Below are 27,218 nucleotides of genomic sequence, written 5' to 3'. Positions count from 1 at the left end.
CCCACTGAGCCACCCAGGCACCCTAAAAAACACTATTTTTAAGGGATTTTTTTTAATTTTATTATTATTATTTTTTAAGGAATCAATATTACATGCTCAAAATTGGGTTTACCTAGGTTTACAAAAGGTGATCTCCCACCCCAGGTTTCTTTTACAAACTGCTTCTTTCTTATGGTCCTTGGGTTCCAGCTCTGTCACCTGAAACGGTCTTAAAACTGTATGTGACAAAGAGCCCAGAAACTTACTGGAGATGGCAGAACCTTGGGACGAGCATCCCTGGGGGAGGGCCGCGAAGGAGCAAGCAGGTTGCTCTTGGTCCTGCTCTATTTGGCCAGTCTGGTTTGGCTCTAATCACTGCCACCTGTCCAGTGTCTAGCTGGTATCCCTTTTTTTTTTTTTTTAAAAGATTTTATTTATTTATTTATTTATTTGACAGAGAGAAATCACAAGTAGATGGAGAGGCAGGCAGAGAGAGAGGGAAGCAGGCTCCCCGCTGAGCAGAGAGCCCGATGTGGGACTCGATCCCAGGACCCTGGGATCATGACCTGAGCCGAAGGCAGCGGCCCAACCCACTGAGCCACCCAGGCGCCCCAAGCTGGTATCCTTTTGAGCCTAGCTAACCCTGGCTGTCTTATAATCCCTGGCCCTCCCCTAGAATAGATACAGACTCTCAGGGTCCTGAGAAATCGGGGTTTTAGGGAAATATTTTGAAGGTGACCTAAAAGAGCTTTGGTTTGGGAAGATTTGGGATGAAATCAAGGTTTGGAGATCTGTGAAGTTACTGCTTCCAATAATACCTGTTCATACTTAAACCTTGAAAAGAGTGAGGGAGACATTCAGAGTGCATCTTAGGGGAACTAAAAACTAACATTTACTGGGCCTACAGTGCTGATCCCCTTGTCTACATAAATCATCCCATTACTGTTTCATTCATAACTGTGGTCACTCTACAGAAGTTCCAGCAGTAATTTAGAAGGAATAAGAAGATACACTCTTGGGGGCCTGGGTGGCTCAGTTGGTTAGGCAACTGCCTTTGGCTCAGGTCATGATCCCAGAGTCTTGGATCGAGTCCCTCATTGGACTTCCAGCTCCACCGTGAGTCTGCTTCTCCCTCTGACTTTCTCTCCTCTCATGTTCTCTTGCTCTGTCCTATAAGTGAATAAAAACCTTAAAAAAAAAAGAAAAAAAAGAAGATACACTCTTGGGTGCCTCGCTGGCTCAGTCAGTAGAGCATGTGACTCTTGATCTCAGGGTCATGGATTCAAGCCCCACGATGGGTGTAGAGTGTACTTACAAAAAGAAGAAGAAGGTGATAGATGATGCACTCTTTATCACTAAACCAGTGTTGTCTGTTAAGCCAAGTAGTCTCTCCTGTATTATTTAGGAAATAGCTACTTATGGGACATGGCGTTGGTACCACAAACTTCCATCTGTGGGTTATACATTTGGGGGGAAGTTAATATAGTACTTGGGATAGTTATGAAAAGCAGTGTGGGCATAGTGGAAAGAGCAGAAGTGTGCTGAGTCTGTTAGATCTGTGACCTCATATAAACAACCTGAGTCCCAGTTTCCTCATTTGTGAAATGGGGATAATACCACATACTTTGTGGGAGTGGCGGGAGAATTTTTAAAGTGTAATGCCTATAAAGTGCCTGGGACCAGGCCTGGAATATAACAGAAATCAAACAAATGGTGGCTGCTCTTTTTGTTAGTTAATGAAAAGAATAGAACATAATTACAAACATCTTACTTAGAACCTATTCCAGTGACGTTGCCATGTCTTCAGACACATTTTTGATGTTGCTTTCTACTTGGTGGTGCATTTTGTCTTTTTTTTAAAGATTTCATTGATTTATTTGAGAGAGAGAGTGCGTAAGCAGGGGCATAGGGCGAGGGAGCAGGGAGCCTGACTCAGGGCTTGGTCCCAGAACCCTGGGATTATTACCTGAGCTGAAGGCAGATGCTTAACCGACTGACCCACCCAGCACGCCACATTTTTAAATGGGCCTTTAGGTGTGAATTTTATTTTTGAAATGTGGAGTCAGATGTAAGTATGAATATTTTTATTGATGGTTATGTGACCTCAGAAGTAAGATATGAAGGGCACCTGGGTGATTCGGTCAGTTGGCCTTCTGATTCTTGGTTTCGGCTCAGGTCATGATCTTGGAGCCGTGAATCAAGCCCCATGTTGGGCTCCATGCTCAGCACAGAGTCCGCTTGTCCCTCTCTCTCTGCTCCTCCCCCAAGCCAGCGCACATGTGTGCATGCACTCTTGTATAACAGAGGGAAAATCTTTTTAAAAATCTTTAAATCTTTTAAATCTTCAAAAATCTTTAAAAAAAAATTAAAAAGAGGCACACCTGGGTGGTTCAGTTGTTAAGCGTCTGCCTCTGGCTCAGGTTATGATCCTGGGGTCCTGGGATTGAGCCCCATGTCAGACTTCCTGCTCAGCGGGAAGCCTGCTTCTCCCTCTCCCATTCCCTCTGCTGTGTTCCCTCTCTCGCTGTGTCTCTCTCTGTCAAATAAGTAAATAAAATCTTAGTAAATAAATAAATAATAAAAAAGAAAGATGTGAGGGAGAGAGGGAGAAAATCTTTTTTTTTTTTAAGATTTTATTTATTTATTTGACAGAGATCACAAGTAGGCAGAGAGACAGGCAGAGAGAGGGGAAGCAGGCTCCCCACTGAGCAGAGAGCCGGATGCGGGGCTCGATCCCAGGACCCTGGGATCATGACCTGAGCCGAAGGCAGAGGCTTTAACCCACTGAGCCACCCAGGCACCCTGGGAGAAAATCTTTTAAAAATTTTTTAAAAAGGGGCACCTGGGTGGCTCAGTGGGTTAAGCCTCTGCCTTGGGCTCAGGTCATGATCTCAGGGTCCTGGGATCAAGTCCTGGATTGGGTTCTCTGCTCAGCAGGAAGCCTTTTTTCCTCCCTCTCTCTCCCCCTGCTTACGATCTCTGTCAAATAAATAAATAAAATCTTTAAAATAATAATAATGAAATAAAAAAGAAATGAGATGTGAACATCATATAATATTTATGGGTCTGTCTGGTTAGAAACTGGGTTTGGAGGCAATTCCCGAAGAGGCATTCCCAGTTTTTTTTGAGTAATGAGCCTATCATTGGAGATACGCAACTTTTGCAGATGAACCTACTATACATATTTTGAGAATCACTCATTTTAGTCTGTACTACTACGTGCTAGAATAAGTGACACAGCCTCTAAATGCTGTTGGAGAATAAAAAAGGAGGGGATTAGAATAGAGTGCATTGCTTTAGGAAAGCCTGGAAAAGATGGGCTTGAGTCAAATCTTAAAGGAGAGGTAGGGCTTGGTAGTGAGGGAAGAGGGATGGCATTTCTGCGTCTTTTGGGGGAGTCACAAGAGCAAAGCATATATGGTTTAGTTTAGCCAGCACATGATTGTGTGCCTGCAGCATGCTGTACGTTTGGCTGAGCTTGGGAAGTCGGATGACTGGACACTGCCCTGACTTAGTGTGCTGGGGGAAGAGACACATAACATGAAAAATTATGATACAGTATGATAGTGTAGTAGAGAGATACAGCGGCGACAGTGGGATTCTCAGCCTAGGGAATCAAGCAAGGAAGAGGAGAAGGTGAGATCAGACTGCCTGGCATGGTAAATTGCTGTGTAAGAAAGGAGGATGATGGGGTGTGGCACAGTTGGGGTAGAAGCCAAGGATTTGAAACTTCATGATAAAGGAAATGGAGAAGTTTGAGCAAGTATTTTGGAGGAGATTAGTGAGCTGGTATGCAGATGGATTGGAATGGCAAGAGATGAGAGAGAACATTTGGGAAGCTTTGTGCAGTGGAACAGGCTAAATATGAGAAAGCCTTGAACTAGGATTGTGGAGGAAGGCAGGGAAAAGATCAAGAGCAGGCAGAATTCTTGATTGACTTGTCACAGAAAATGAAAAGGGTCACACATTTATTCTGGACTTTGGGATCTGGAAGAATGTTCCCGCTGTTGAATAGGAGTGAGAGGAGGGTGAATTGGATACCTGACATGCTGCCTAGAGGCTCCCAGAGCCCGGCTCCATGGGAAGGCGCCAAGGCGCACTCCTAGCATACGTCTCTCAAATTCCCCCAGCCCTTACCATCTCTGTATCTCAGCCTAACTGCTTTGGATTTTCCTTGCAGCTCCTCCACCCCCGCCACCCATGATCCGAAATGGTGCCAGGGATGCTCCCCCTCCCCCCCCACCGTACCGAATGCATGGGTCAGAACCCTTGAGCCGAGGAAAGCCCCCACCTCCTCCCTCAAGGACGCCAGCTGGGCCACCCCCTCCTCCTCCACCACCCCTGAGGAATGGCCACAGAGATTCTATTACCACTGTCCGATCTTTCTTGGGTGAGTAATAGCTGGGTAACAGTAATCGCTGTTTCAGTCTCATAGTTCTTGTGGTGACTTCACTAATTCCAGTGGCCACTCTAGAGCAGGAATGGTCACTAGGTATCCTTTGTTCACAACAGTTCCTCTCCTCACTGTCCCTCAGACTTCTGGGTCCCCTCCATTGACTTCCCTTGCCTTATATGAATTCTAGGTATGATTGCTTCAGACGAGTTGGAAGTAAAATCGGTAGGTGTTGTGCTAATAGCCCCAAAGCTACTCTCTTGCTCCCCAAGGGTCATTTGTGGTTAGCTTTTGGGTCAGAGACTATCCTTTTCAGGATTATTCAGACAGGAATGATGTATCTTCCTAGGAAGGAGAGGGCCTTTCTGGACCTTTAAAAAAAACAACAACAAAAACCCGTGGTACGCAACATTAATAATACAGAGCCACGATCTAGTAGTGCTCCTTTGAGGAAGTTACTTCACTTCTCTGGGCCTCACTTCCCTCATCTGTGAAATGAGGAGGTTGGTGAGATCAGGAGTGTATCAGATTTAACTTTTCCAAGGTCATAAATGAGTCTCCAGCCTCACTTTAGAGATTCTGATTCATTGATCCTAAGAGGGAGCCCCAAGCAAAGGTTGTCCATAGGGTTTCCTCAGATCCTCTGTTAAGGATTCCTAGAAAGATCTGTACAGTCTCCTTCAAACCTGACACTCTAGATTCTTGAATCATTGCCTCTTCTCCGCCCCCAGTCTCATTCTATTCCTAACTGGTGGACCAGGGTTTTTGGAATGTGTTTGAGCTACACCATTTGAAAAATCTGAGCCGCCTTCTAGAGGGGCCATGGAAAGGGAGCGGAGGCCATGAGATGGCTGTCCCAGCTCTGTGGTAGTGCTAAATGAGGGTAACCTGGGCCCTAGGGGAATTATCTGGTCAGATCTCTCACTAAGCTGGTGACAGAAATTCCCATTTTAAGTTAATGTCTACCAATCTGTGGATTCAGTTCAGTTGGTTTCCCATGGTGACAGCCTCTAAGATGGCTTTTAACTGAAACAGAACTGTATTTCCTTCTCTTCCCGTGTAAACAGCTGGGCTCCGTTCCTGTTAAGTGCCTGATTTTTGGTGGAAAGATTTACAGAACTAATTCAAAGACTCATTCCTTAATGTAAAGAGCCTCTGAGCATATCCTCTGTGCATGCAAAGTGCATAGAAAGATGCTGTTGCTGGCCTCAGGAACCTCAGTTTATGGGCCAGGCAGGCCCTTGTGGCCCATCAGAATTCGGGGGAGATCAACAGGGGTGGAGGTCAGAAGTGGTACAAAATATGTGGGAGCACAAGAAAGGAGGATTTGACTTAATGTTCTGTTCCTTTCCCAGATGATTTTGAGTCAAAGTATTCTTTCCATCCAGTAGAAGACTTTCCTGCTCCAGAAGAATATAAACACTTTCAGAGAATATATCCCAGCAAAACAAACCGAGGTGAGAAGAGTAGTCAATGAAAGTTTTTCCATAATTCTGTAGGAAGTAGAATTGGTCATTTCTTCTTAGATTTAAATTTGTTTCTCCTCATCTGCATTTTCTTAAGAAAACAAGGGAACGGGGCGCCTGGGTGGCTCAGTGGGTTAAGCCGCTGCCTTTGGCTCAGGTCATGATCTCAGGGTCCTGGGATCGAGTCCCACATCGGGCTCTCTGCTTCCCTCTCTCTCTCTCTGCCTGCCTCTCCATCTACTTGTGATTTCTCTCTGTCAAATAAATAAATAAATAAATCTTTAAAAAAAAAAAAAAGAAAAGAAAAAGAAAACAAGGGAACAACAGAACCGGTCCCTAAATTTTAAAGGTTAGCTTAAAGAACCTGTCTCTCATGTCAGGAATGTTCAGGTTGTTCAAGGTTTGATGGTTGACCTTATGAATGTGGTTTTTATTTTTATATTTTTCAGCTGCCCGTGGAGCCCCACCTCTGCCGCCCATTCTCAGGTGAAGCCTGGCTTGGTCCTGTTCCTCAGGAAAAGGATGGACCCTCTCCTCTGCTCAGATGGTCCCTTCCATTCCCCTGAAACCTGCATGAGAGCTCCTGAAGTGTTTCTCCAGTGCAACCCATCTCTAGACACCAAGCGTCCTCCCCACTCACCTCCATCTATGCATCTCGTCTCTAGACTTGGTGATTGGACTCTTTATATTGACAGTAGGGTCTCAAACCCTGCATCCATCCCTCCTCTTGCAAGCCCTGCTAGCCAGATGAGGAAAACGCTTCCATGTCTCCTGCCTTCCTCTTGGGGAAAGGTGCCTTGTTATGATGAATGAACTCATTGTTGGGGCAGGGTGGAGAATTATACTCCTACTTTCTCCTACCCACTGTGGGGGAAGCGTGGCAGTTGTACTATATTTCCTCATTTAGGAGGCTGGCATGGCCAGGACTTCTGGGGGGGTGGGCATTTTTAGTGAAACAGGAAAGGAATTTGCAGAGAAGTGATCTGTTTTAAAGGTCAAGTTTGAAGAAAAGGCAAAGAAATGGGTCTGCTTTCTGTTTAGGGGTATTTTGGTTTTGCTCTCACCCCACCCCATGCCACCACCCCAGGGAGAAGTTGGATATTATAAACACTAAATACTAATCAGTTGAACTAAACATCTAATAAAAAGAGGGTGAAATAAACTGGGGATCCTTTTAGAGCTAGTCAGTTTCTCTGCAGCAAAGGGGCCAGGAGCCATTTGTGCCCTCTGGGACTCCCTGCCCATTTGCCTGTTTCCTCAGGGTGCTGAGGCTGAGGGCTGTTATTCCTCTCTGCACTGCCCATCCCCTCAAGAAACAAGTCACTTTGATTCATTACAGATTCACAAACTCCCAAAAACCTGCAGTGGGAGATGGAAAAATAGACTGTTGGCCTTGACACCAATTAAGTCTTTTCTGACTGGCCCTGGGGGCCTGCTCAGAGACCTTAGCCCCTGATGGGTGCCCCGGAATGACAAGGGAAGGTGAAGCACCTCGTGGAAGGGTCAACTCTGTGGGTTATGAAGGACTTTAAGGCCCATTTGTTCCAAAGTTCACAGCCCATCTGATTTAGCAGGTACTTCTGTTCCTTTCTCCACTACTCTTCCCTTTGCAAGACTGCAGGGGTTAATATAGCAGAATAGAGAAGGGTGAGGAAGGTTATGGGGACAGTCAGATTCCTCTGTGCCAGGAAGCACAAAGACTTTGGTGAAGTGTGCCTCAGTCCAGTTGATCTTCCTTGGCAGCCAGCAATATGTTTTTTCGTCTTCCAGGTCCTAGTTCAAGGACTCAGGGGAAATAGAGGGTCCCAGTCTAGGTAGAAACTGAGCTTGTATAATGGGATGGGACTTCACCATTCTCTCACAGCAGGATGGAGCTCCTGGGCTCTACATATGGATGGTTTGGTTTGCTACAACTCTTGCTGAGTGCAGAGATTGCTCAAAGCTTGGAGTGAGAGCAGGGGAGGAGCCAAGGCTATTCCTTGAAGTGGATGGGGAAAGCCAAATAAAAATTTTCACCAGGTACATCACAGGCTTAAATTGCCTTTGGGACCTCTCCAGTCTGTTGGATCACAGACTAAGGATCTGTGCATGGTGCCCAGAGAAACCCAAGTCTTCCCATGCAGGTGGGAGAGCTCTCAGCTTGGGTTCTTTATTCAGGGTCTGCTATCCTTTGCCGTTCCCTGGACTACATTGACTCTTGGGACAAACCATGATGAGGTCTGTCCCCAAACCTTTTCTAATCATTCTCTTTATCGTTTTTATTTTCAAATCTGTTAACAGTTGTCTCTCAGCAGTATCCCCAGCATTCTGAAGCCAGTAGTGCTGAGACAGGGCGTGAGTGGAGGGAAAAAGAATACAAGAGTTAACCCTGCAGCAGAGTTCCAGGGGAGATGCTGACCAGTTACTGAACTTGGACTGTGAAGTCCTCCCATTTGTTTTTGAAATGGGAGTTGATGCCTTTTGTATAATATTATCAAAGTATATCCTTTTTTCCCCCTTTATTCAGACATAGAGCTTCAAAATAAGTATCACAAGTAAAAGCCAAACCCCAGCTTTTCATTGGGGCTGATATGTTCCTCCTCTGTGACCTGCTGCCTCTCCTACTCCCCAGCATTTGGACTGTGTCACATAGGTATTGATAGTATTCTAATTTTCTTGGCCTCATGAAAAAAATGCCTGGGCCTAGATCTAATCAGAGGGATTTTCTTCTTGAGAGCATGTTGATGGCACAGTACCTATTTAAATGTCTTTGCCTTATTGTCCCTCTGTTAATAACAGATTTATTATCATGTATATTTACTATTGAAGAATGGGAATGTGATCCTCATAGTTATTGATCTATTTTGTATGTTGTAAAAAGCTTGTACTATAGATTTAAGGTGGGCTGGCTGCAAGAGCACTAAAACTTCTCACCTTTTAGCCTGCTCTTCTTACCTGTTTGTGGGAGTGCTGTCTCTTCAGTGGGAGATGGGGTGGTCTCATGTTGAGACTCTTGCCCAGTCCCCTTAACCCCCTTAATTCCCTCCCAGAAGGAAGAGACATTGCCCAACTAAGCATCAGGAAGCTGTGTTATAAGCCTCTGGGTGGGTTTGGTTTTATGTTTTTCTCTAGTGGGAAAAACTTAATTTCTTTCCACCCTTTCTGGGAAGCAGAGCAGTGGCTTCCGGGTTTTTAAATGAGCTATATGCCCCTCTTCCCCCCTCTTCTTTGGTCACCAAACTTGGATCAAATCATTTTGATATTCCAGGTGTGGTTTTTCTGGGTTCTTCTGGTTTGGGGGATTTCCTCCAGCTGCAGAGCCCCATCATCCTCACGGCCTGGGCTCCCAGAGTGAGGGTGCTTAGGGCTACCCCACCTGATGGATGTGAGACTACTTGTCTCCAGAAATGCATCCCAGCCCTCCCAACTGGCCAACACAAGGAGACTAGCCACTGGCCATTGCACTGGGGGCATCCCCTCACCCCACAGCTTCCCAACTTGAAATCCAGATTTACCTCCAGGGAGAGGTGAGAAAAATTGTAAATAGACTTGCTACAGAGCAACTCAGGGTTGGGGTGTGTTTTAATTCTCCTGATCACTTGAAATAATCTGTAGGCTGAGTGCTTATGGGAGTGGGGGAAAAATGTGACTCCAGGGTCCTTTCCTTCTGCAATGCTCTGGGGGTGGAGTATAGGGCATCTGAGGCCCTTTGATGGCACTACACTGAGCTGTCTGTCCTTCTGGAAACCCAATCTACAGTCAACTGCAAATCCAATTCTTCACATTCCAGTTGTAGCCTTTCTTTCCCTACTGAATCTCAGTCCCTGGCAATGTGGTCAAGGTGGCTTTCTGTAAGCCACCCTGATTTAGGGAATGGAAGGCATTACAACTCTGCCTTCAAGACTCCTCTCTTAAAAGTAAAATGAAACAAAACTACAGCCACCTTCCAAACACATAAAAAAATTTGAAAGATAATTGTTAAGCTGAAGGAAGGATTTGGTTCCATTCAACTCCACGGTCATTGTGCCTTTACTTGTGTTAGATTTCTGTGCTTTCTTCCTCTCTCTCTTTGAAGCAATTAAAATCCTCCTTGATAACTATTTCCTTCTACTCTTGTTTCTAACACCTTAGTGGGTTTCCTCTCGAATGGTCTTAAATCTCATTCCACTGGTGGCAGAGGGGCCAAGCCTTCTTTTCTCATGTCTAACCTTTGTCCTTTCCCACGGGACCAGCATGGAAGTCCTAGTCAACACTGAATAAAAGACTAGAGTGATGTGTGCAGTGTGTGTGTGTGTGTGTGTATGTGTGTGTGTCCATCTTTGCATGTGGATCAGTTTATTTTCTTTTAAAAAAATAATTTATTGTATGATTTATTTTGGAGATATATTCCAATTGCAGTGCTCCCTCCTAATAAGCAGTGATTCCTACCCCCCCACCCCTCTACAATGTATAATCTGGTCTCAGGTTGGATTCTTTGGTACACTTCTTTCTTCTGGAAGCCGTGCAGTTTAATTAAACCTTGCTTAAAAACAAAAACAAACACCTGAAAACTGTGTACTCTTGTCTGGAACACTGCCTCCAGTGGTGGCATAGGGAGCAGAGAACATTTGTTGCTTCTGTTGAGTGTGGTGGTTTGACTCTAGAACCTCTAAGAAGGTAGCTACACTGACTTGGGCAGAAGTATCTGCAGCTTCCCAGGGATCTTCCCTCCTCCGTTCCTGCTATATTTTGAATATCACAGTTCTCGTTACCCATGCTCACCTGGGTGACTCTGGTAGTTCTGGTCATCATTTACGTTTGCCATCTTACCTTCCCGATGCCCATGATTTCAGGGGACCCAGGAGGCGCTCTAGCCTTGTGTCCTCTCCTCACATCTCTTAGGATTCTTTCTACCTGTGTTGCATGGCAGGTTGTCCCACTGAGGTATGGAAGAAAAGGGTGGGGACAGCAGATGGACTGTATGTGTCTATTGTTATTGTGGGTGTTGGCTTTTTTTCTTCCCTGCTTTTTACGTTGCAATCTTGGCTGGCTTTCTTGAACTTCGACTTGGGGTGTGAAAAATGAACCAGACATTCTCTGCTTACTGTGGTCAGCTGACATAATCACCACTAAGACTTAATGAGCTCACCTTGCGCTTTCATCGCTAGGAAAGATTTTGAAATTATTTCCCATACTGATTCATAATGAGTGTGTGTATGAATCACTTTCACGTAATTTAGATATAAAAACTTATGAGAGGGAGGGGGGGAAAGGCCTCCTTTCATTTTCATCCATACTTCCCAGATTGGCTGAATCCCTGATTATTTGACCTATCATTGTTATTAATATGATTAATAAACTACCTATTTATTGATTTAATTGTTCCTCCTGTGACTTTAGCCCTCAAAAGGAGCTTGCCTGAATGACCCTCAATTTCCTAAACCTGTAAGGTTTCTCTGTCCTGTTGGGGTGATACTGCTATTCATGTGTGTGTGTGTGTGCATGCATGTGTGCACACATACACAAAAGTATATTGGACAGGCCCTTCCATTGTGATTTGATTCCTTCCCTCATGATACTGTGTATCAGCAGGTGATAAGGACACTAGTCTCAATATTACTGAGACACAGCTGCTTACTGTGAATGTTCCTGTTTTAAGTATTTCCTGGCCCAGCACAGCCACAAACTGTGACTCGCTACAAGGATGGGGCCTGTCTCTGACTTCCTGTTACTCTGCAGACAGAGGTAAGAGAACTAAAATGTCAACCTCAGGATCCTAACCACCCCAGAGGATAACTACAGAGAAACGCTTCACAACTGACATCATTGGAGCCCAGTCTGGATCGCTTTTACACGTCATCAAATTCATTTTCCACTCCTAGGTTTAGGGGTGTGAGATTTAAAAGACTATATGCTATCCAACCACAAAGTGTTCATGGGAAAGGTGGAAATTCATTTGGCAGGGATGTCCTCTCCATTCCTGCAGCAATTATTTATTGCCCAATTCACTCTGTACCCCAAGCATCTGTTATTTGAAGATGAATAGGGCTGGTCTTTGCCTCCAAGGAGCTGAGTCTAGTAGAACACTTTAGGACAGCCACCAAGAGAAACCTATGTAGGTTATTAAAAGGCTTAATGGCAGTGAGCCAGGGAAGGTGGATGGAGTGTGGCATTCCAGACAGAGGGAACAGCAAGGACAGAGGCCAAGAAGCAAGACAGTCCGGTGGCATGTGCAGCGTGTTCCTGTAGTATCAGAAAGGGAGAGCATTGTGTAGGTAACCTGGTAGAGACCCTTCAATCCAGACCTCCTGTGATTCTTTGCCTGCTTCCACAGTGGTCATCTAATCCTGTAGGCTTACCTTGGACTGGTCCTTTTCTTCTGGTGAGTGTTTTCTTTCATAGGCTCCAGGATGAATACTAAGTACTCATTGCTTCCTGGGCTTCCTCTAGCCCACTGTAACCAAGGGAGGTTTTCACCACTATCCCTTAAAGCTGGCTGGACACATGTTACCACTTCAAGTTATTAAGGATGGTTTTTAGGTGCCCAGATTATCAAAATACATGAACAGTAAAGATTGATTCCTGGGTTCTGTTGCTCTATTAAGAGCTCAGAAATACCATCTGGTCTAAAAACCTCCATTCTCCGGGAACATTCTTCCCATTCACGACTGTGAATGCTGATCTCTACTGCAGATTTCAGCTCCTAGAGAACCTTCCCAAAATGTGCTCCCTTAATGTCTCTTCCTATTTATTTATTTTTAAAGCTTTACTTATTTAAGTGATCTCTATACTCCATATGATGCTCAAACACACAACCCCAAGATCAAGAGTCGGATGCTCTTCTGACTGAGCCAGCCAGGAGCCCCTATCTCTTCCTATTTAGAAGTGTACAGAAGGCTTCCTATTTAGGACCTGTGTCTTTCTAATACTTCCACCTATGTTTAAAGTGGTCAAGTGTTTGAGCTGCTGTCAGACTTCCCAAGTTCAAATGCCAGCTCTTCCACTTGCTGGTTGTGTGACCTTGGGCAAATTTAGTCAACCCCTCTATTTCAGTTTCCTCATTTGCAAAATGATAATACCAACTTAATTCAGTGCTTGTGAGAATGAGGTGGAATAAGTAGAATACTTGAGCTCTGTGCCTGGCATACACTTGAACACTCAGTATTTGCTCCTGTATGAACTAGCTACAATTAACTGGTGATTGTAATAGCATTGTTTTCCTGTTTCTCAGCTTCATTGTTCTATTTCATTTGAAACTGAAGGATGAAAGATAAATACTTGCCATCCCCTAGAATTGGATTTTGGCCTTCAAGGGAACCTGAGGCTTAGCTAGGTTATTAGCTTTGGAGGCTGACCTGTAAATTACCGTTCTAATTTATATTTTTCATTAAAAGCTCAGCTTGCCTCTTCTTCTATAGCAGTATTCCCTGGCCCTGAAACCCTAGTGTTTAGCCATAAAACAAGGTTTTAAAATTAAGAGGCCATAATTCTCTCAACTCCCCACAATGTGTGGATTAATGGAATTAATGATAAGGTGCACAGAATATTTTTATTTTTAACAAAAGCAAAGACCTGCCCCTATTTCTTACGTTTGAAACACAAATCAGGGAGCTACTGTGATCAAGGGTAGTGTATTTATGTGTAGAACTTGACAAAAAAAATTGGGTATTAGGAAATCTGGGTCCTAGGCTCCCCACCGCCAGGAAGTTGCTGAGACCTCTAACCCTCTTCACGCTGGCTTTGTGTTTTGCAGGCTTGAACATTAGGTAAATAATGCCTAATATTCTGCCTGGCACCCAGAACCGCCTCCCAAATGATAGGTGTTATATGGTAGCTCACTTAATATGTATCCCATTAGGGTAATACAAATGGATACGTTCGGCCAGAAAAGGCAACCACACTTCCGCCCCCTCAATGGAAAGAAGGGCGTGGAAACAGAGTTGCGTGCAGCTGAGACTACATCTCCCGCTGCCCTTTGCGGTGATCCTCGTTCGCTTTACCCAGAATCGCTCCCACTGCAACCTTGCGTCTTTCCGTGGGGACCCGGATGTAGACTCCCTCTTACTCGGTAGGCGTGGTTTCACAGGGCTCGGAGACCTGGGGCTCTCTTATTGGTTGTGGTCCTTCAGACTGGATTGGACGCGAAGGAGGGGGCGGTGGCCAAGGCGCGCAGTGCTGTAGCGACAGCCAATCAGAAGCCTGGTCGGCCTTTGGCGGGAGGTAGTAAAGCTGAGGCTTTGCAGATTTGGCGCGAGCGCGGTTTGGCTTTACTGCTGCTGGTGTGTAGTTTATTCGGGAGCTTGACTGAAGAATCCCTGAAGCCCTGTGCGAGAGACGTGAGGAAGAGCAGGCACTGAGGTGACTCTGCCTTGTGGGGTAGAGAGCAGATGATTGCTTAGGGTCTGGAAGGCAGCGGAGTTGGGAGAGGGGCGATGGCTAGGGCCGCAGCCTCCCTTGAGGTTCGAGGGGAAGTGAGGGAAGAGCTCAGAGCGCGGGAGGTCTGAGGTCGGGGTAAGGGAAAGGAATAGGCTGGCAGTCGTGCGTGGAATAAAGGGGCTGAATGTTGTAGGAGGGAGATGTTCCTAGGTGGGGTTGAGAGGGTGTGGGGTGGGGACCGAGTGCGAGGCGGAGGGAAGACTGTAAATGTGGTCGGGTCCTGGGCTAAGCTGGTGATAAAGACACACCCCGTGCCTGGAGTGAGGGAATTAGAAGTACTGTAGAAATCTGTTAAGATAAACTTATTAGGGGCGCCTGGATGGCTCAGTGGGTTAAAGCTTCTGCCTTCAGCTCAGGTCATGATCCCAGAGTCCTGGGATCAGCCCCACATCGGGCTTTCCGCTCAGCGGGGAGCCTGCTTCCTCCTCTCTCTCTGCCTACTTGTGATCTCTCTGTCTGTCAAATAAATAAATAAAATCTTTTAAAAAATATTTTAAAACTTTTATTAAACTTATTGCATTTAAAAAGATTTTTAAACTTTTATTAAACTTCTTTAAACTTATTGCATCACTCAAGTGGTTAAGAACTTGAGCTCTGGAGCCAGAAAACCTGGTTTGCTATGACTTTGGGTCTCTGTGCCTCTTGAGTTTTCTCATCCATAAAGTAAGGATAGTAAGAGTGCCAACTTCTAGGGTTGTCTTAAAACTTAAATGATTCAGTGTCTAAGGGGCGCGGGCCTGAATCATTTGGTAGAGTGTGCCACTCATGATCTTGGGGTCGTGAGTTCGAGCCCCACATTCAGTGCAGAGACTCCTTAAAAAAAAAAAAAGAATAAAAGAAAATGCTTATAACAACAGTCATCCACATAGTAGGTAGACAAGTGTTTGTTATTATTGCTCAGATTTGGCTGTGAAGCAGAACTGAATGCTAAAATATGTTTATAATTTACTTATGAAATGTTGATCATTGGTATAAATTCCTTGTTTGCTATTTTTCTGTCCTCTTAGATATTGACTGGCTGTCCTGTTCTCTCTTTTGTACCCAGCCGTGTTCCCATCATGCCTCAAACCCGATCCCAGTCACAGGCTACAATCAGTTTTCCAAAAAAGAAGGTGTCTCGGACATTGGACAAAGCTAAAATCTCTGGAGACACTAAACTAGAACTGACCAATCTCCAGGCCACACGCCATTCTGTAAAAATTCTGCCTCTAAGCCCCAGAAAACGTCTCGGTAAGATATCCATTGTATATATGAACAACTTTTTGACTTGTAGATATTGACCTCTCTTTCCTCAAAAATAAGATGCCTCGTCCTTTGAAGCAGCTTCCTAAGTTCATTTAAGACCACTTTGTTCACTTTGGTTATTTTCAGAATGATTGCTGTGTTCATTTACTGAACTTCAGAGTTAAGCGACTTGTTGAGATTACCTTCTGAATTGCTTTACAGTTCTGGTGTTCAGTTCCTTAATTTTGAACTTAGTTGTCAGTATTATGACTTTGCAGTTAGCTATCTAGTATTTTGAAGCTTTCACCTAGTTAGTGGTGAAATTAAGAGAAGCAGGTGATATTCTTGTTTTATTTTTTTTTTATTTTTATTTTTTAAAGATTTTATTTATTTATTTGACAGAGAGAAACCACAAGTAGGCGGAGAGGCAGGCAGAGAGAGAGAGAGGGAAGCAGGCTCCCTGCTGAGCAGAGAGCCCGATGCGGGACTCGATCCCAGGACCCTGAGATCATGACCTGAGCCAAAGGCAGCGGCTTAACCCACTGAGCCACCCAGGCGCCCGATATTCTTGTTTTAGAACACTGGTTGGTAGGGGCGCATGGGTGGCTCAGTGGGTTAAGCCTCTGCCTTCAGCTCAGGTCATGATCTTGGGGTCCTGGGATTGAGCCCCGCATTGGGCTCTCTGCTCAGCAGGGAGCCTGCTTCACCCTCTCTTGAGGCCTGCCTCTCTGCCTACTTATGATCTTTCTGTCTGTCAAGTAAATAAATAAAATCCTTTAAAAAAAAAAAAAAAAGATCACTGGTTGGTAATCCTTTTTTGCTTTAGATCATTTGTTTTTGTTTTTAAAGATTTTATTTATTTTTATGAGAGAGAGAAAGAATAGTAATAAGCAGGGGTGAGGGACAGAGGGAGAAGCAGACTGTCCCCTGAGCAGGGAGCTCAGTGGGGACTCAATCCTAGGACCTGGGATCATGACCTGAGCTAAAGGCAGATGCTTAACCAGCTGAGCCACCCAGGTGCCCAGATCATTCGTTTTTAATGAAGGGTGATGTGGCAGTACCAGAGACATTTTTGGTTATCACAACTGAGGGAGTGCTACTGGCATAATGGATAAAGGCCAGGTGTCCTGCCAAACATTTTACAATGGACAGGACAGCCTCCAATAAGAATTATTTGGTCCAAGATTGAGAAAAACACTCTTAGAACAATCTTAGAATTTTCATCCCACTAAAAACCCCTTTGCTGGGGCGCCTGGGTGGCTCAGTGGGTTAAAGCCTCTGCCTTCAGCTCAGGTCATGATCTCAGGGTCCTGGGATCCAGCCCTGCATCAGGCTCTCTGCTCAGTGGGAAACCTGCTTCCTCCTCTCTCTCTGCCTGCCTCTCTGCCTACTTGTAATCTCTGTATGTCAAATAAATAAATAAAATCTTTTAAAAAATTAAAAAAAAATTTTTTTTAATTAAAAAAAAAAAACCTTTGCTTTCTCCCAAATAGTTGTAAGATTCAGTGGTGCCATCTGGTGGCCAATGTTTGCTTCTTGAGGAGAGGCCGTCTGTTTTGGTGGTTTTAACTATAGAAATTTGCCTTTTGGGGGACCTGGGTGCCTCAGTCAGTTAAAAGTCTGCCCTCTGCTCAGGTCATGATCCCAGGCTCCTAGTATTGAGCCCCACATGGGGCTCCCTGCTCAGCTGGGAGCCTGCTTCTCCCTCTCCTTCTCCCCTCTGTGTTCTTTCTTTCAAATAAATGAAGGAAGAGAGGAAGAAACTTGCTTCTTTCTGGGAAAAGCAGAGATCTTTGCAAGTCCTTTTACTGTCCTCTACTATGAATGACCATGTATTGATTTTAATGTATTTCAGGTGATGACAATCTGTGCAACACTCCCCATTTACCACCCTGTTCTCCACCAAAGCAAGGCAAGAAAGAGAATGGCCCCCCTTGCTCCCGTTCACCTAAGGGGCGCAGATTGGTATTTGACAATCAGCTGACAATGAAGTCTCCTAGCAAAAAGGAACAAACCAGAGCTCACCAAAACAAAATCCATTCGTCAGGCAGAAAAGATCAAAAGATCACAACAAATTCTGAGCAGAGATGTCCACTGGAGAAAGAATCTGCATGTGTGAGACTGTTCAAGCAAGAAGGTTCGTTCTTATATGGCAACCATTAATGCAGCCTTGAAAACAAGGCTGGTGACTCCAGATGAAACCCAGTGGATCTTCTCGGTCACCTCTGTTGTATCTAATTGTCCTTTCACATCTGACACAGGCACTTGCTACCAGCAAGCAAAGCTGGTCCTGAATACAGCTGTCCCGGATCGGCTGCCTGCCAGGGAAAAGGAGATGAATGTCATCAGGAATTTCCTGAGGGAGCACATCTGTGGGAAAAACGCTGGAAGTCTTTATCTTTCTGGTGCTCCTGGAACTGGAAAAACTGCCTGCTTAAGCCGAATTCTGCAAGACCTTAAGGTACACTGAGAGTCTGAAATATGCTGCTCTTGCTAAAATGACACTTGGTTATGAAGGGTTAAGAAAGGTGGATGTGCTTAGGGGATTGAAGTCTCCCCTCAAATAAGATGTTTTTAGTTTCTTTGTCCAAATCTTTCCAAATGAAAATAGAGCTTATTCTCTTATGCTATTAACTCCTCAAAGATACTTCAGGTTCCATCAAACCTTTATCTGGGGGCACCTGGGTGGCTCAGTGGGTTAAAGCCTCTGCCTTCAGCTCAGGTCATGACCCCAGGGTCCTGGGATCGAGCCCCACATTGGGCTCTCTGCTTGACGAGGAGCCTGCTTCCTCCTCTCTCTCTGCCTGCCTCTCTGTCTACTTGTGATCTCTCTCTGTCAAATAAATAAAATCTTAAAAAAAAAAAAAACAACCTTTATTTGAAGGCAAAATATCTCTCATGTTTGCATTTTTCTAGAAGGAACTGAAAGGTTTTAAAACTATCATGCTGAATTGCATGTCCTTGAGGAGTGCCCAGGCTGTATTCCCAGCTATTGCTCAGGAGATTTGTCAGGAAGAAGTATCCAGGCCAGCTGGGAAGGACATGATGAAGAAACTAGAATACCATATGACTGCAGAGAAGGGCCCCATGATGTAAGTAGTGCTTCGCTGCATGTTATTCTGTGAAAATCTGCAAGGTCTGCTGCCCACAAACTCACATTCTAGTCTCTTGAATGTATCCGTTTGTATGAGAAAAGAACATTTCCTGTGTTGGCTGTACAGATAGTTTCATATGCTTAAAGGGAAAGAAGAGAGGAAAAATACACATTCTGATTTTAAGTTGGAAAAAGTGTTCTTAGGCTAATCGCTTGAAAAACCTGTATATTACTTCTGTGTCATGGTGGGGGTATCATTGTAACAGTGACTGCAGAGAGGACAGATGATGACCTTCAAACTGGTGTCAGCTGTAGGAATGTGACCTGGAGTCGGCCCAGATCTAACAGATGGGAGAGTTAAGGAGGTCAACGTAGATACTAATTGTTTCTCTTTATACTTAGTGTGTTGGTGCTGGACGAGGTGGATCAGCTGGACAGCAAAGGGCAGGATGTATTGTACACACTCTTCGAATGGCCATGGCTAAGCAACTCTCGATTGGTGCTGATTGGTTAGTGCTCCATTGCTAATGTCGATGGGTCTAAAGAATTCTTTTTTTAATCGCTTCATCTTACTTATCACCTATTTTATCTTAAGCCAACTTTCTGCTTTCTTATCAAAATGAAAAAAGTTATTATAAAATAACAGTAGTTTTCAACTAAAATCAACTTTGTTAAGTCTGAATAGAATTGAGATAATACTTCATTTCAGAGATAGTTGATTTTTGGAGTGTCTGGTCCTGCTTATCAGTGAACAATTCTAAACCTAACTTGGAAAGAGCATTCTCGAATGACTACGTACATCTTACCTAATAAGTGTGGGGGTGGGGTGGCGAGTGGGAAGCAACAGTTGGAATGCGGGATTATAACTGGAAATTATATTTAGCTTTCAAAGCGTTTAATTTTCCTTTGAGATGATTTGACCATGATGGTTGATAGTATTTACCTTCTCCTCAGGTATCGCTAACACCCTGGATCTCACGGACAGAATTCTGCCGAGGCTTCAAGCTAGAGAAAAATGTAAACCTCGGCTGTTGAACTTCCCACCTTATACCAAAAACCAGATAGCCACTATCTTGCAGGATCGGCTTGATCTGGTAAGTGCCACCCATTGTACCTCATTATGTGTTCCTTGGATCACCTCTGGTGGGGAAACCTAACAGTCTTTCTAAAATATTTTTGTTTAGAGGGGTGCCCGGGTGGCTCAGTCAGTCAGTTGAGCATCTGACACTTGATCTCAGCTCAGATCTCAGTCTTAGGGTTGTGAGTTCATGCCCCACATTGGGCTCCACACTGGACATAGAGCCTACTAAAAAAAAATTTTTTTTTTTCTTTGCTTTGATTGCTTCCCTCAGCAGGGAGATCCTGTGGGCCAACGTGAGAACATTTTTATATGAATTTCCATCCAAGGCTCCATTTATTGGATGCCTCAGGGTTGGAGTAAAAATAAGAGAAGAGGGGCACCTGGGTGGGTCAGTCACTGACCCACTTGAAATTGAAATTGAGTACGCCACTCAATTTCAGCTTGGCTGTTGATCTCAAGAGCTGTGAGTTCAAGCCCCACGGTGGGTTCCACAATGAACAGGGAGCCTCCTTTTAAAAGGGGAAGGGTGGCACCTGGGTGACTCAATCGTTTAAGCCTCTGACTCTTGATTTCAGCTCAGGTCACCATCTTAGGTCCTTGAGATCCAGCCCCCTACGGAGCTCCGTGTCAGGCTCCGCACTCAGCGAGGAGTCGGCTTGTCCCTCTCCCTCTGCTCCTCTCTGCCCACCGCCTTTGACAACTAGGTGCTCTCAAATAAATAAATAAATCTTTTTTTGTTTGTTTGTTTTTTCCTTTTTTTAAAGAGAGGAATCACTCAATAATTTTTTTTTTTTTTTAAGTTTATTTTTAGTAATCTCAAACCCAAGGTGGGGCGCAAACTCACAACCGCAAGATCAAGAGTCGCAGGGTCGGAGTGCCTGGGTGGCTTAGTAGGTTAAAACGTCTGCCTTCGGCTCAGGTCATGTTTCCAGGGTCCTGCGATCAAGCCCCAAATCAGGCTCTCTCTGCTCAGCAGGGAGCCTGCTTCTCTTCCTCTCTCTCAGTGCCTGCCTCTCTGCCTACTTGTGATCTCTGTCTGTCAAATAAATAAATAAATCTTTAAAAAGAAAAAAAAAATCTTCTTACTGCACCAGCCAGGTGCCCCTCAATACTTTTATAATGGCCTGTAACAATAGGACCTGTGAAAAAGCTTTCTTTTGAAAATGACCAAATAGGGTTGCCTGGGTGGCTCAGTGGGTTAAAGCCTCTGCCTTCAGCTCGGGTCATGATCCCAGGGTCCTGGGCTCAAGCCCTGCATCTGGCTCTCCACTTAGCAGGGAGCCTACTTCCTCCTCTCTCTCTCTCTCTGCCTACTTGTGACCTGTCTATCAAATAATTAAATAAAATCTTTTAAAAAAAAAAAAAAAAAAGGAAAATGACCAAATAGATTTTAGTTTAGTTTTGCTAATATCTGGTTGCTTTTTTTCCCCATTCATGAGTCTCTACCACATGCCTACAAAATGTTTAAATGTGTGAAATTTCCATTTATTTATGAGCAGAAAAGTCATCTCTTAGACCCTAAAGAGTGGCCAGTCAAGTTTAGACTTAATGTGAAAATATTTATGTCTGGGACCTGAATTACAGTAAAGGGGGAATCTTATAGTTCCTGCTGTCATCTCCTATGTCTTGTCCAAAGGTGTCCGGAGTTCAGGTTCTGGACAATGCTGCAATTCAGTTCTGTGCCCGAAAAGTCTCTGCTCTTTCAGGAGATGTTCGAAAGGCCCTAGATGTTTGCAGGTGAGTTATGGCACTGTTGGCTGCTTTTATTAAAAAAAGAAATGCTGTTAATTGTCTCATGTAACTCAAGTGAATGTGGCTTAAGAGGCTGCATTTTGCCACTTTTTACACTCAGAAAGGAGGACTTGTTTCTCAGTGGGGAGCTCTGCATTTCCACCATGTTAATGTCTGAAACATTATCAGTCCATTACCTACAGAGGGAGAAACAAATGAGATGTTGCTGGCACTCCCTGTGGTGATTATAGATTGGTTAATTACATTTGTATTAAAAAAGACTCCAGTTTACTTTTCCATTAGCTGATCTCAAGCAGGTTTATTTATGGACCTGAACCATCTTTGCCTTTAGACTTTTTTTCCTTCCTTTGCTTTTGTGAGCACCCCTTCCTCCGGTTGGTGGTCCCCCACACTTGTACTCCAGACCTCTCTCTCCCACTTCCCATCCTCTGCCCCTCCTGCTGGGGAAAGCCTCTGTGCTGACTGATGAAATCTCTTCCTTCCCAGTAGGGACACTGGGTCCATTAAAATGATACTTGCTGTGCTGGCCCGCTGGTCCAACCTCCCCCTACTGCCATGCAAAAGATCCAGGTCTGGCTTATGGCTTCCTGTGGGCAAAGTGCTTTGGAGACAGCAGTGGGAGAGGAAGCTCTTCCTATTGCTAGATGGCATGATCCTGGATTTGAAAGTTTCTCCTAGTCAGCAAACTACTTGAGTAAAGACTGTAGCTATGAGCAATGGTCATGTAGGCTGGTGTGGTTTAGCCTACACATATCATATGTATATAGAACTGAGGACTCCCCTTTTAGGTCCAGTGTGTATGGGTGGTACTGGCTCTCTCTGTAGGCAGTCACCCACCCACATAGCCTCTCTGCTGTCCATGACATTTTTTTCTCCTTCAAAATGTTATTATTGGCTTAATGTATGATGACCTACTTGGCATCTATAAGAGGAAACCATATAGTACTGAAAGTTTCTCAGATTCCCAGGTCTATGAATTGTTTCAAGGCAACCAAGTCCCCTTTAGCTGAGACATAACCCAGTTTTGTTTGGGGGCTTTAAAATTATAAAACGTGTCTTTTTTCAGCTTGGTGGTTTGGTGTGGTGTTTGGTTTGGCCCAGCATAAATTAATTTTAGAAATACTTTTTTTATAGGAGAGCTATTGAAATTGTAGAGTCGGATGTCAAAAGCCAGACTGTCCTCAAACCGCTGTCTGAATGTAAGTAGTTTATCACTTTCCCGTCTTCCTTTATAATTGGAAGCTTAACTTTTCTGAGAAAAGAGATAGAAAGACGAAATGAATGTAGTTAAATCCATACTTACCCTTTTCTGTATGTCTGTGTTTTTTGTCAGTTTCATCTACTTTATTTCGGTCTGGCCTCTCTGTCCTATAGTCCATGCAGGCTGGAATCAAGTTCCCCAGGGTGTTACATAAAAGGCTGGATCATAGTAAGTTTTCTTTCTAAGCTCTCAAAATGAAAATTGTGGACAGAAAGGCTTGGTCAGCTTCTCTCTGGGTTCTTCCGTTGAGTTCACTTTAGGTCTTGAAATAGGTGAGAGGAAAGTAAATAAGAGTCAGACAGTGAAAGAATCCGGTTCAACTTGGGATATCGTAAGCCTTTAGCCAAGTCTAGGAGGGTGGAGGTACGAAGATGATGTTGCTATAGGAGGCTGTTAAAAAATGACAAAATGGGGACGCCTGGGTAGCTCAGTTGGTTAAGCAGCTGCCTTTGGCTCAGGTCATGATCCCGGTGTCCTGGGATCCAGTCCCACATCCGGCTCCTTGCTCAGCGGGGAGCCTGCTTCTCCCTCTGCCTCTGCCTGCCATTCTGTCTGCCTGTGCTTGCTCTCCCTCTCTCTCTCTCTGATAAATAAATAAAATCTTTAAAAAAAAAAAATGACAAAATGATTTTCCTTTCTGTTAGCCTTGTTCTCTTAGTCATGGCAGATGTAAAATGGCCATGAACTACATATCTTTTCGGTATTTAATATCCAGTGTTAATCTTTAGAAACAGGACAGTCTGATTTGATTGTTTCTTTCCTCTTTCACTCCTGCACAGGTTCAGAGTTATCAAAATTGTTTCTAGGACTACAGTTCCACAGAAAACATTTTCTCTCTTCTTTTCTTTCTACCTTCCTTTCTTTTCTTTCTTATCAATTTGTTGAAAGAAAATTAATAAAAATATTTCAGAAGCAGCCAAACTGACTGCTTAGGCTGATGGTAGGTAATATATACCAGTGTAAAGATGAGATACTCGTTTCTCTTTAACTTTTCAGATTATTCCCGTTTCTCCTACCAGTGACATTTAGGGTTGTCAGTGTTCCTGTGAGCGCAGCTGGCACACACGTACCTAAAGGAGGTTGTAAGTTTCTGGCATAAATTATTAGACTAACCTAATTCCTATCTTTTGACCTCTGGTATGTGTTATTAGATTTGGATGGTTCTAGAAAGCTATACGGAGTCTGACTTCAATTAAATACAAGAAGACACTTTTTTTTTTTTTTTTTTTAAGAGAAGGGGAGAGAGGGAGTCCACCAGTGGGGGGAAGCAGAGGAAGAGAGAGAGAATCTTAGGCAGGCTCCACACTTCAGGGCTTAATCTCACAACCCTGAGCCCAAATGAAGAGTAGACCCTTAACTGACCGAGCCACCCAGGCACCCCAGGATGGCACTTTCTAATACATAGCACTAACTGGGCTTCCTTGACACATAGGCAGGTTCCCTAGCTTTGAAGCTATTCAAACAAAAGCTGAATAGATGATTACTAGTTGGGATTGTTTTGGGTAGGGAGCAAGAAGGAAATTCCTTTCAGCTTTAAGATCGGTGGTCAGTGGTCTCTAGTTTTCCTAATCCCATTAGTTCTTTGCAGCATCCTGGTTATGGTAATGAAATAGAAGCAGATTGCTTTGGGGCAACTGCTCAAGGTCTGAGGAAGTAATTGAGGCAAAAGTTGTTACCGAGCAAATCCCTCCTCTGTCTTGCAATTCATGCATCTCCAAACAATGAGGCCATAGTCCTAGGCATCTTAGCTGGCAGTTCCCCAGCCTCCGGCCTCTGAGATGGTGCTATCTGCTAAGATATCCAGTGACATTTTCTCAAGTGTTGCTCTGTTGTGGATGTCTTAGGCAAGTGAACCGAACCTCAAAGGTCATTTGGAGAAGCTATCTAGAGGACTTATGTAGGATTCACTTTTCTGTCCACGTTAGTCACTCATTTCACTTTTTTTCCTTTCTTGATGACCAGGCACACTCCTCTTTGCTTCAAGGTTCTGTACTTTTCAAGATACTGAGAATTTCCAAGGCAGAATACAGTAGTCCTCTGTCTAGTCCTCCTTCTTTCATGAGGTGGATTTTGTCTCTCTGACATTAAATTGCATTCTACAGGACAAAATAGCCTACCATTCTGCCCAGAAAAAGGATAACCCTATTTTCCAAGTCATCATCTTTCTGAAGATAGATAGCACTGTCTCCCATCCTTTGGCTTCTAGTTACAGAGTTGGAACCTCTGCTTTGGCACCACATGACTGCGCTTGAATCGCCTTCAACTAAGACCTAGCATCTTCTGTCTTGATGTACACAATACTTAAAAAAATCTAATGAAGCCTGATTTATTTACTTTTTAGGCAAATCACCCTCTGAGTCACTGGTTCCCAAGCAGGTTGGTCTTATTCACATATCCCAAGTCATCTCAGAAGTTGATGGTAACAGAATGAGTTTGAGCAAAGAAGGAACACAAGATTCCTTCCCTCTTCAGCAGAAGATCTTGGTCTGCTCTTTGCTGCTCTTGACCCGGCAGCTGAAAATCAAAGAGGTCACTCTGGGGAAGGTGAGTGGAGAATCCCAGCAGATGGAGCTGGGGTGGAGACAAGAATGCTTTGTGGAGCAGATATTGTCCAAAGGGCCTATTATTATGCTCCAGCTGATAGGAATTAAAAGTGGTTTTTAACAGTAAGAATAAATGTCGGTCCCATATAAAAGGCAACTGATTTTATTTCCCTTGGGTTGTGGTTGAGAATTTCCTATTCATCTCCTCTCCTTCATTTCTACCTCTCCCTGTGAAATACATAAAGCTCCTCTCCTGCCTTAGGTTTTGGCAATATCTACAGAATCCTTCAATGGTTTTATTGAGAAGAGGGGAAATTGTTGTATTCAGATAACTTTTACAAACGCAAATTCACATTTTTAAGAGTCTACAAGGTTGGGGCGTGTGGGTAGCTCGGTGGGTTAAAGCTTCTGCGTTTGGCTCAGGTCATGACCCCAGGGTCCCAAGATCTAGCCCCCACATTGGGCTGTCTGCTCAGTGGAGAGCCTGCTTCCCTACACCCCCCCCCCCGCCCAACCTGCCTCTCTGCCTACTTGTAATCTCTGTCAAATAAATAAATAAAATCTTTAAAAAAAAAAAAAAAAAAAGAGTCTACAAGGTTACAAGAGATAGAAGTTTTAAACAACTTTTGTATTCTCCCTTGTTTCTCCCAGTTATATGAAGCCTATAGTAACGTCTGTCGTAAACAGCAGGTGGCAGCTGTGGACCAGTCAGAGTGTTTGTCACTTTCAGGGCTCTTGGAAGCCAGGGGCATTTTAGGATTAAAGAAGAACAAGGAAACCCGCTTCACAAAGGTACAACTAACTGCCTCTTTGATAATGCTTTTTTAATTGTCCTGTTTTGGAGAGATTATCTGTTTTTGTTAAAGATTTAAGCATGACCACAGTTAGGTCAACAATTTGTTTTTTGTTAGATAGAGTTCAAGATCTGTTGAGGATGGGACTGGAATGAAGGAGGTCTTTTCTGCAGGCCATTGAAAAAGCAGTATTTAACTTGCTTGCCTCTTGGGACGAAAGTTCAACATGATAGAAGTTTACATAATACAAACTTGGCTTTTGTGAGTTCTCCACGTGAAAAGTCTTTTTCTCTTCTTTCCAGGTGTCTTTGAAGATTGAGGAGCAAGAAGTAGAGCATGCTCTAAAAGACAAAGCTTTAATTGGAAATATCTTAGCTACTGGATTGCCTTAAATTCTTTTCTTTTCTACTAATATGCTACCCAGAAGTATCCCACTGGCATTTAGAGAGCTCTGGAATCTTCATTTTAGTACTTTATCCATTCAGGCCTGAAAACTAATATGACCTTTTTTTTTTATTTTTCTTTTTTTCATTTTATTTTCTCTTAAATAATCTCTACACCCAGCATGGGGCTCAAACAAAAGTTGCATGCTCTTCTGACTGAGCTATCCAGGTGCCCTGAAATACGACCTTTTTTAATGGGAAACTGATAAATTTTAATCTGTATGTTGATGAATATTATTAACACAGAGTAATAATTTTTGGTCTTATTTTTATGCATTAAAAATCCACCAAGTAGACTCTTTTTAATTATATTCACTACATCCACATCTTGTGTGTCTCTAACCAGTGTGCTTGTATTACAGCATATAGGATTTATATGGTGGACTATGCCTCTTATATGGAGGACCATTTACCTCTTAGTTTCTTCAGACATTGGTGTGTTTTATAGAACTTTGGGACTAGAGTAAGAAGAATGAAAAAGGATGTTCCAGGGAAATAAGCAAGTCTACATGGAGATCTGGAGGACACTTTGATCAAAGAATTTATTTTTTTTTGGAGTATACTGTGTTCATGTTGCACATACTTCCACATTGCTACATTTTAAAGACTCACTGAGTTTCTTGGGCACTCCCAAAGGTTGTGGGGGTGGTAAAGGGAATGTAACTGTACGGTCTGTGAATATATTTATTTCCAAGTTGCATTCTTTGTCTTTGTAAGCATGCACATTTCAAGAGAGCTCAAACTTTCAGCAAACAATGTGAAAATTTCCCCCAGACTGTCCCACAGTCTTAGCT

General features: G+C 43.8%; 2 protein-coding genes across 5 annotated transcripts in view; both read left to right on the top strand.

Moving 5' to 3' along the window:
- The window catches only part of WIPF2 (WAS/WASL interacting protein family member 2), a 50,517-nt gene extending 39,342 nt beyond the window's left edge, over positions 1–11,175 (top strand). For all 4 annotated transcript variants that reach the window (XM_059149569.1, XM_059149570.1, XM_059149572.1 and 1 more), the window contains 3 exons: positions 4,160–4,369; positions 5,728–5,829; positions 6,288–11,175. In XM_059149569.1, the coding sequence (XP_059005552.1) occupies positions 4,160–4,369; positions 5,728–5,829; positions 6,288–6,328 (353 nt within the window). In that variant the 3' untranslated portion in view covers positions 6,329–11,175. The remainder of the gene's footprint in view (positions 1–4,159; positions 4,370–5,727; positions 5,830–6,287) is intronic.
- A 123-nt stretch (positions 11,176–11,298) lies between these two features.
- On the top strand, positions 11,299–27,124 carry CDC6 (cell division cycle 6). Its single transcript, XM_059149561.1, has 12 exons — positions 11,299–14,154; positions 15,278–15,462; positions 17,312–17,593; positions 17,718–17,917; positions 18,373–18,548; positions 18,953–19,059; positions 19,505–19,644; positions 21,268–21,368; positions 22,518–22,582; positions 24,986–25,188; positions 25,839–25,979; positions 26,284–27,124. Exons 2-12 carry the CDS (start codon positions 15,291–15,293, stop codon positions 26,371–26,373), a joined length of 1,677 nt encoding a protein of 558 aa, XP_059005544.1. The 5' UTR covers positions 11,299–14,154; positions 15,278–15,290; the 3' UTR covers positions 26,374–27,124.
- Positions 27,125–27,218: the final 94 nt, after the last annotated feature.

The sequence above is a fragment of the Mustela lutreola genome, chromosome 15 (assembly GCF_030435805.1).
Source record: "Mustela lutreola isolate mMusLut2 chromosome 15, mMusLut2.pri, whole genome shotgun sequence".
Classification (NCBI taxonomy): Eukaryota; Metazoa; Chordata; class Mammalia; order Carnivora; family Mustelidae; genus Mustela; species Mustela lutreola.
The sequence above is the reverse complement of the archived record's forward strand: the minus strand, read 5'-3'. Positions and strand labels throughout refer to the sequence as shown.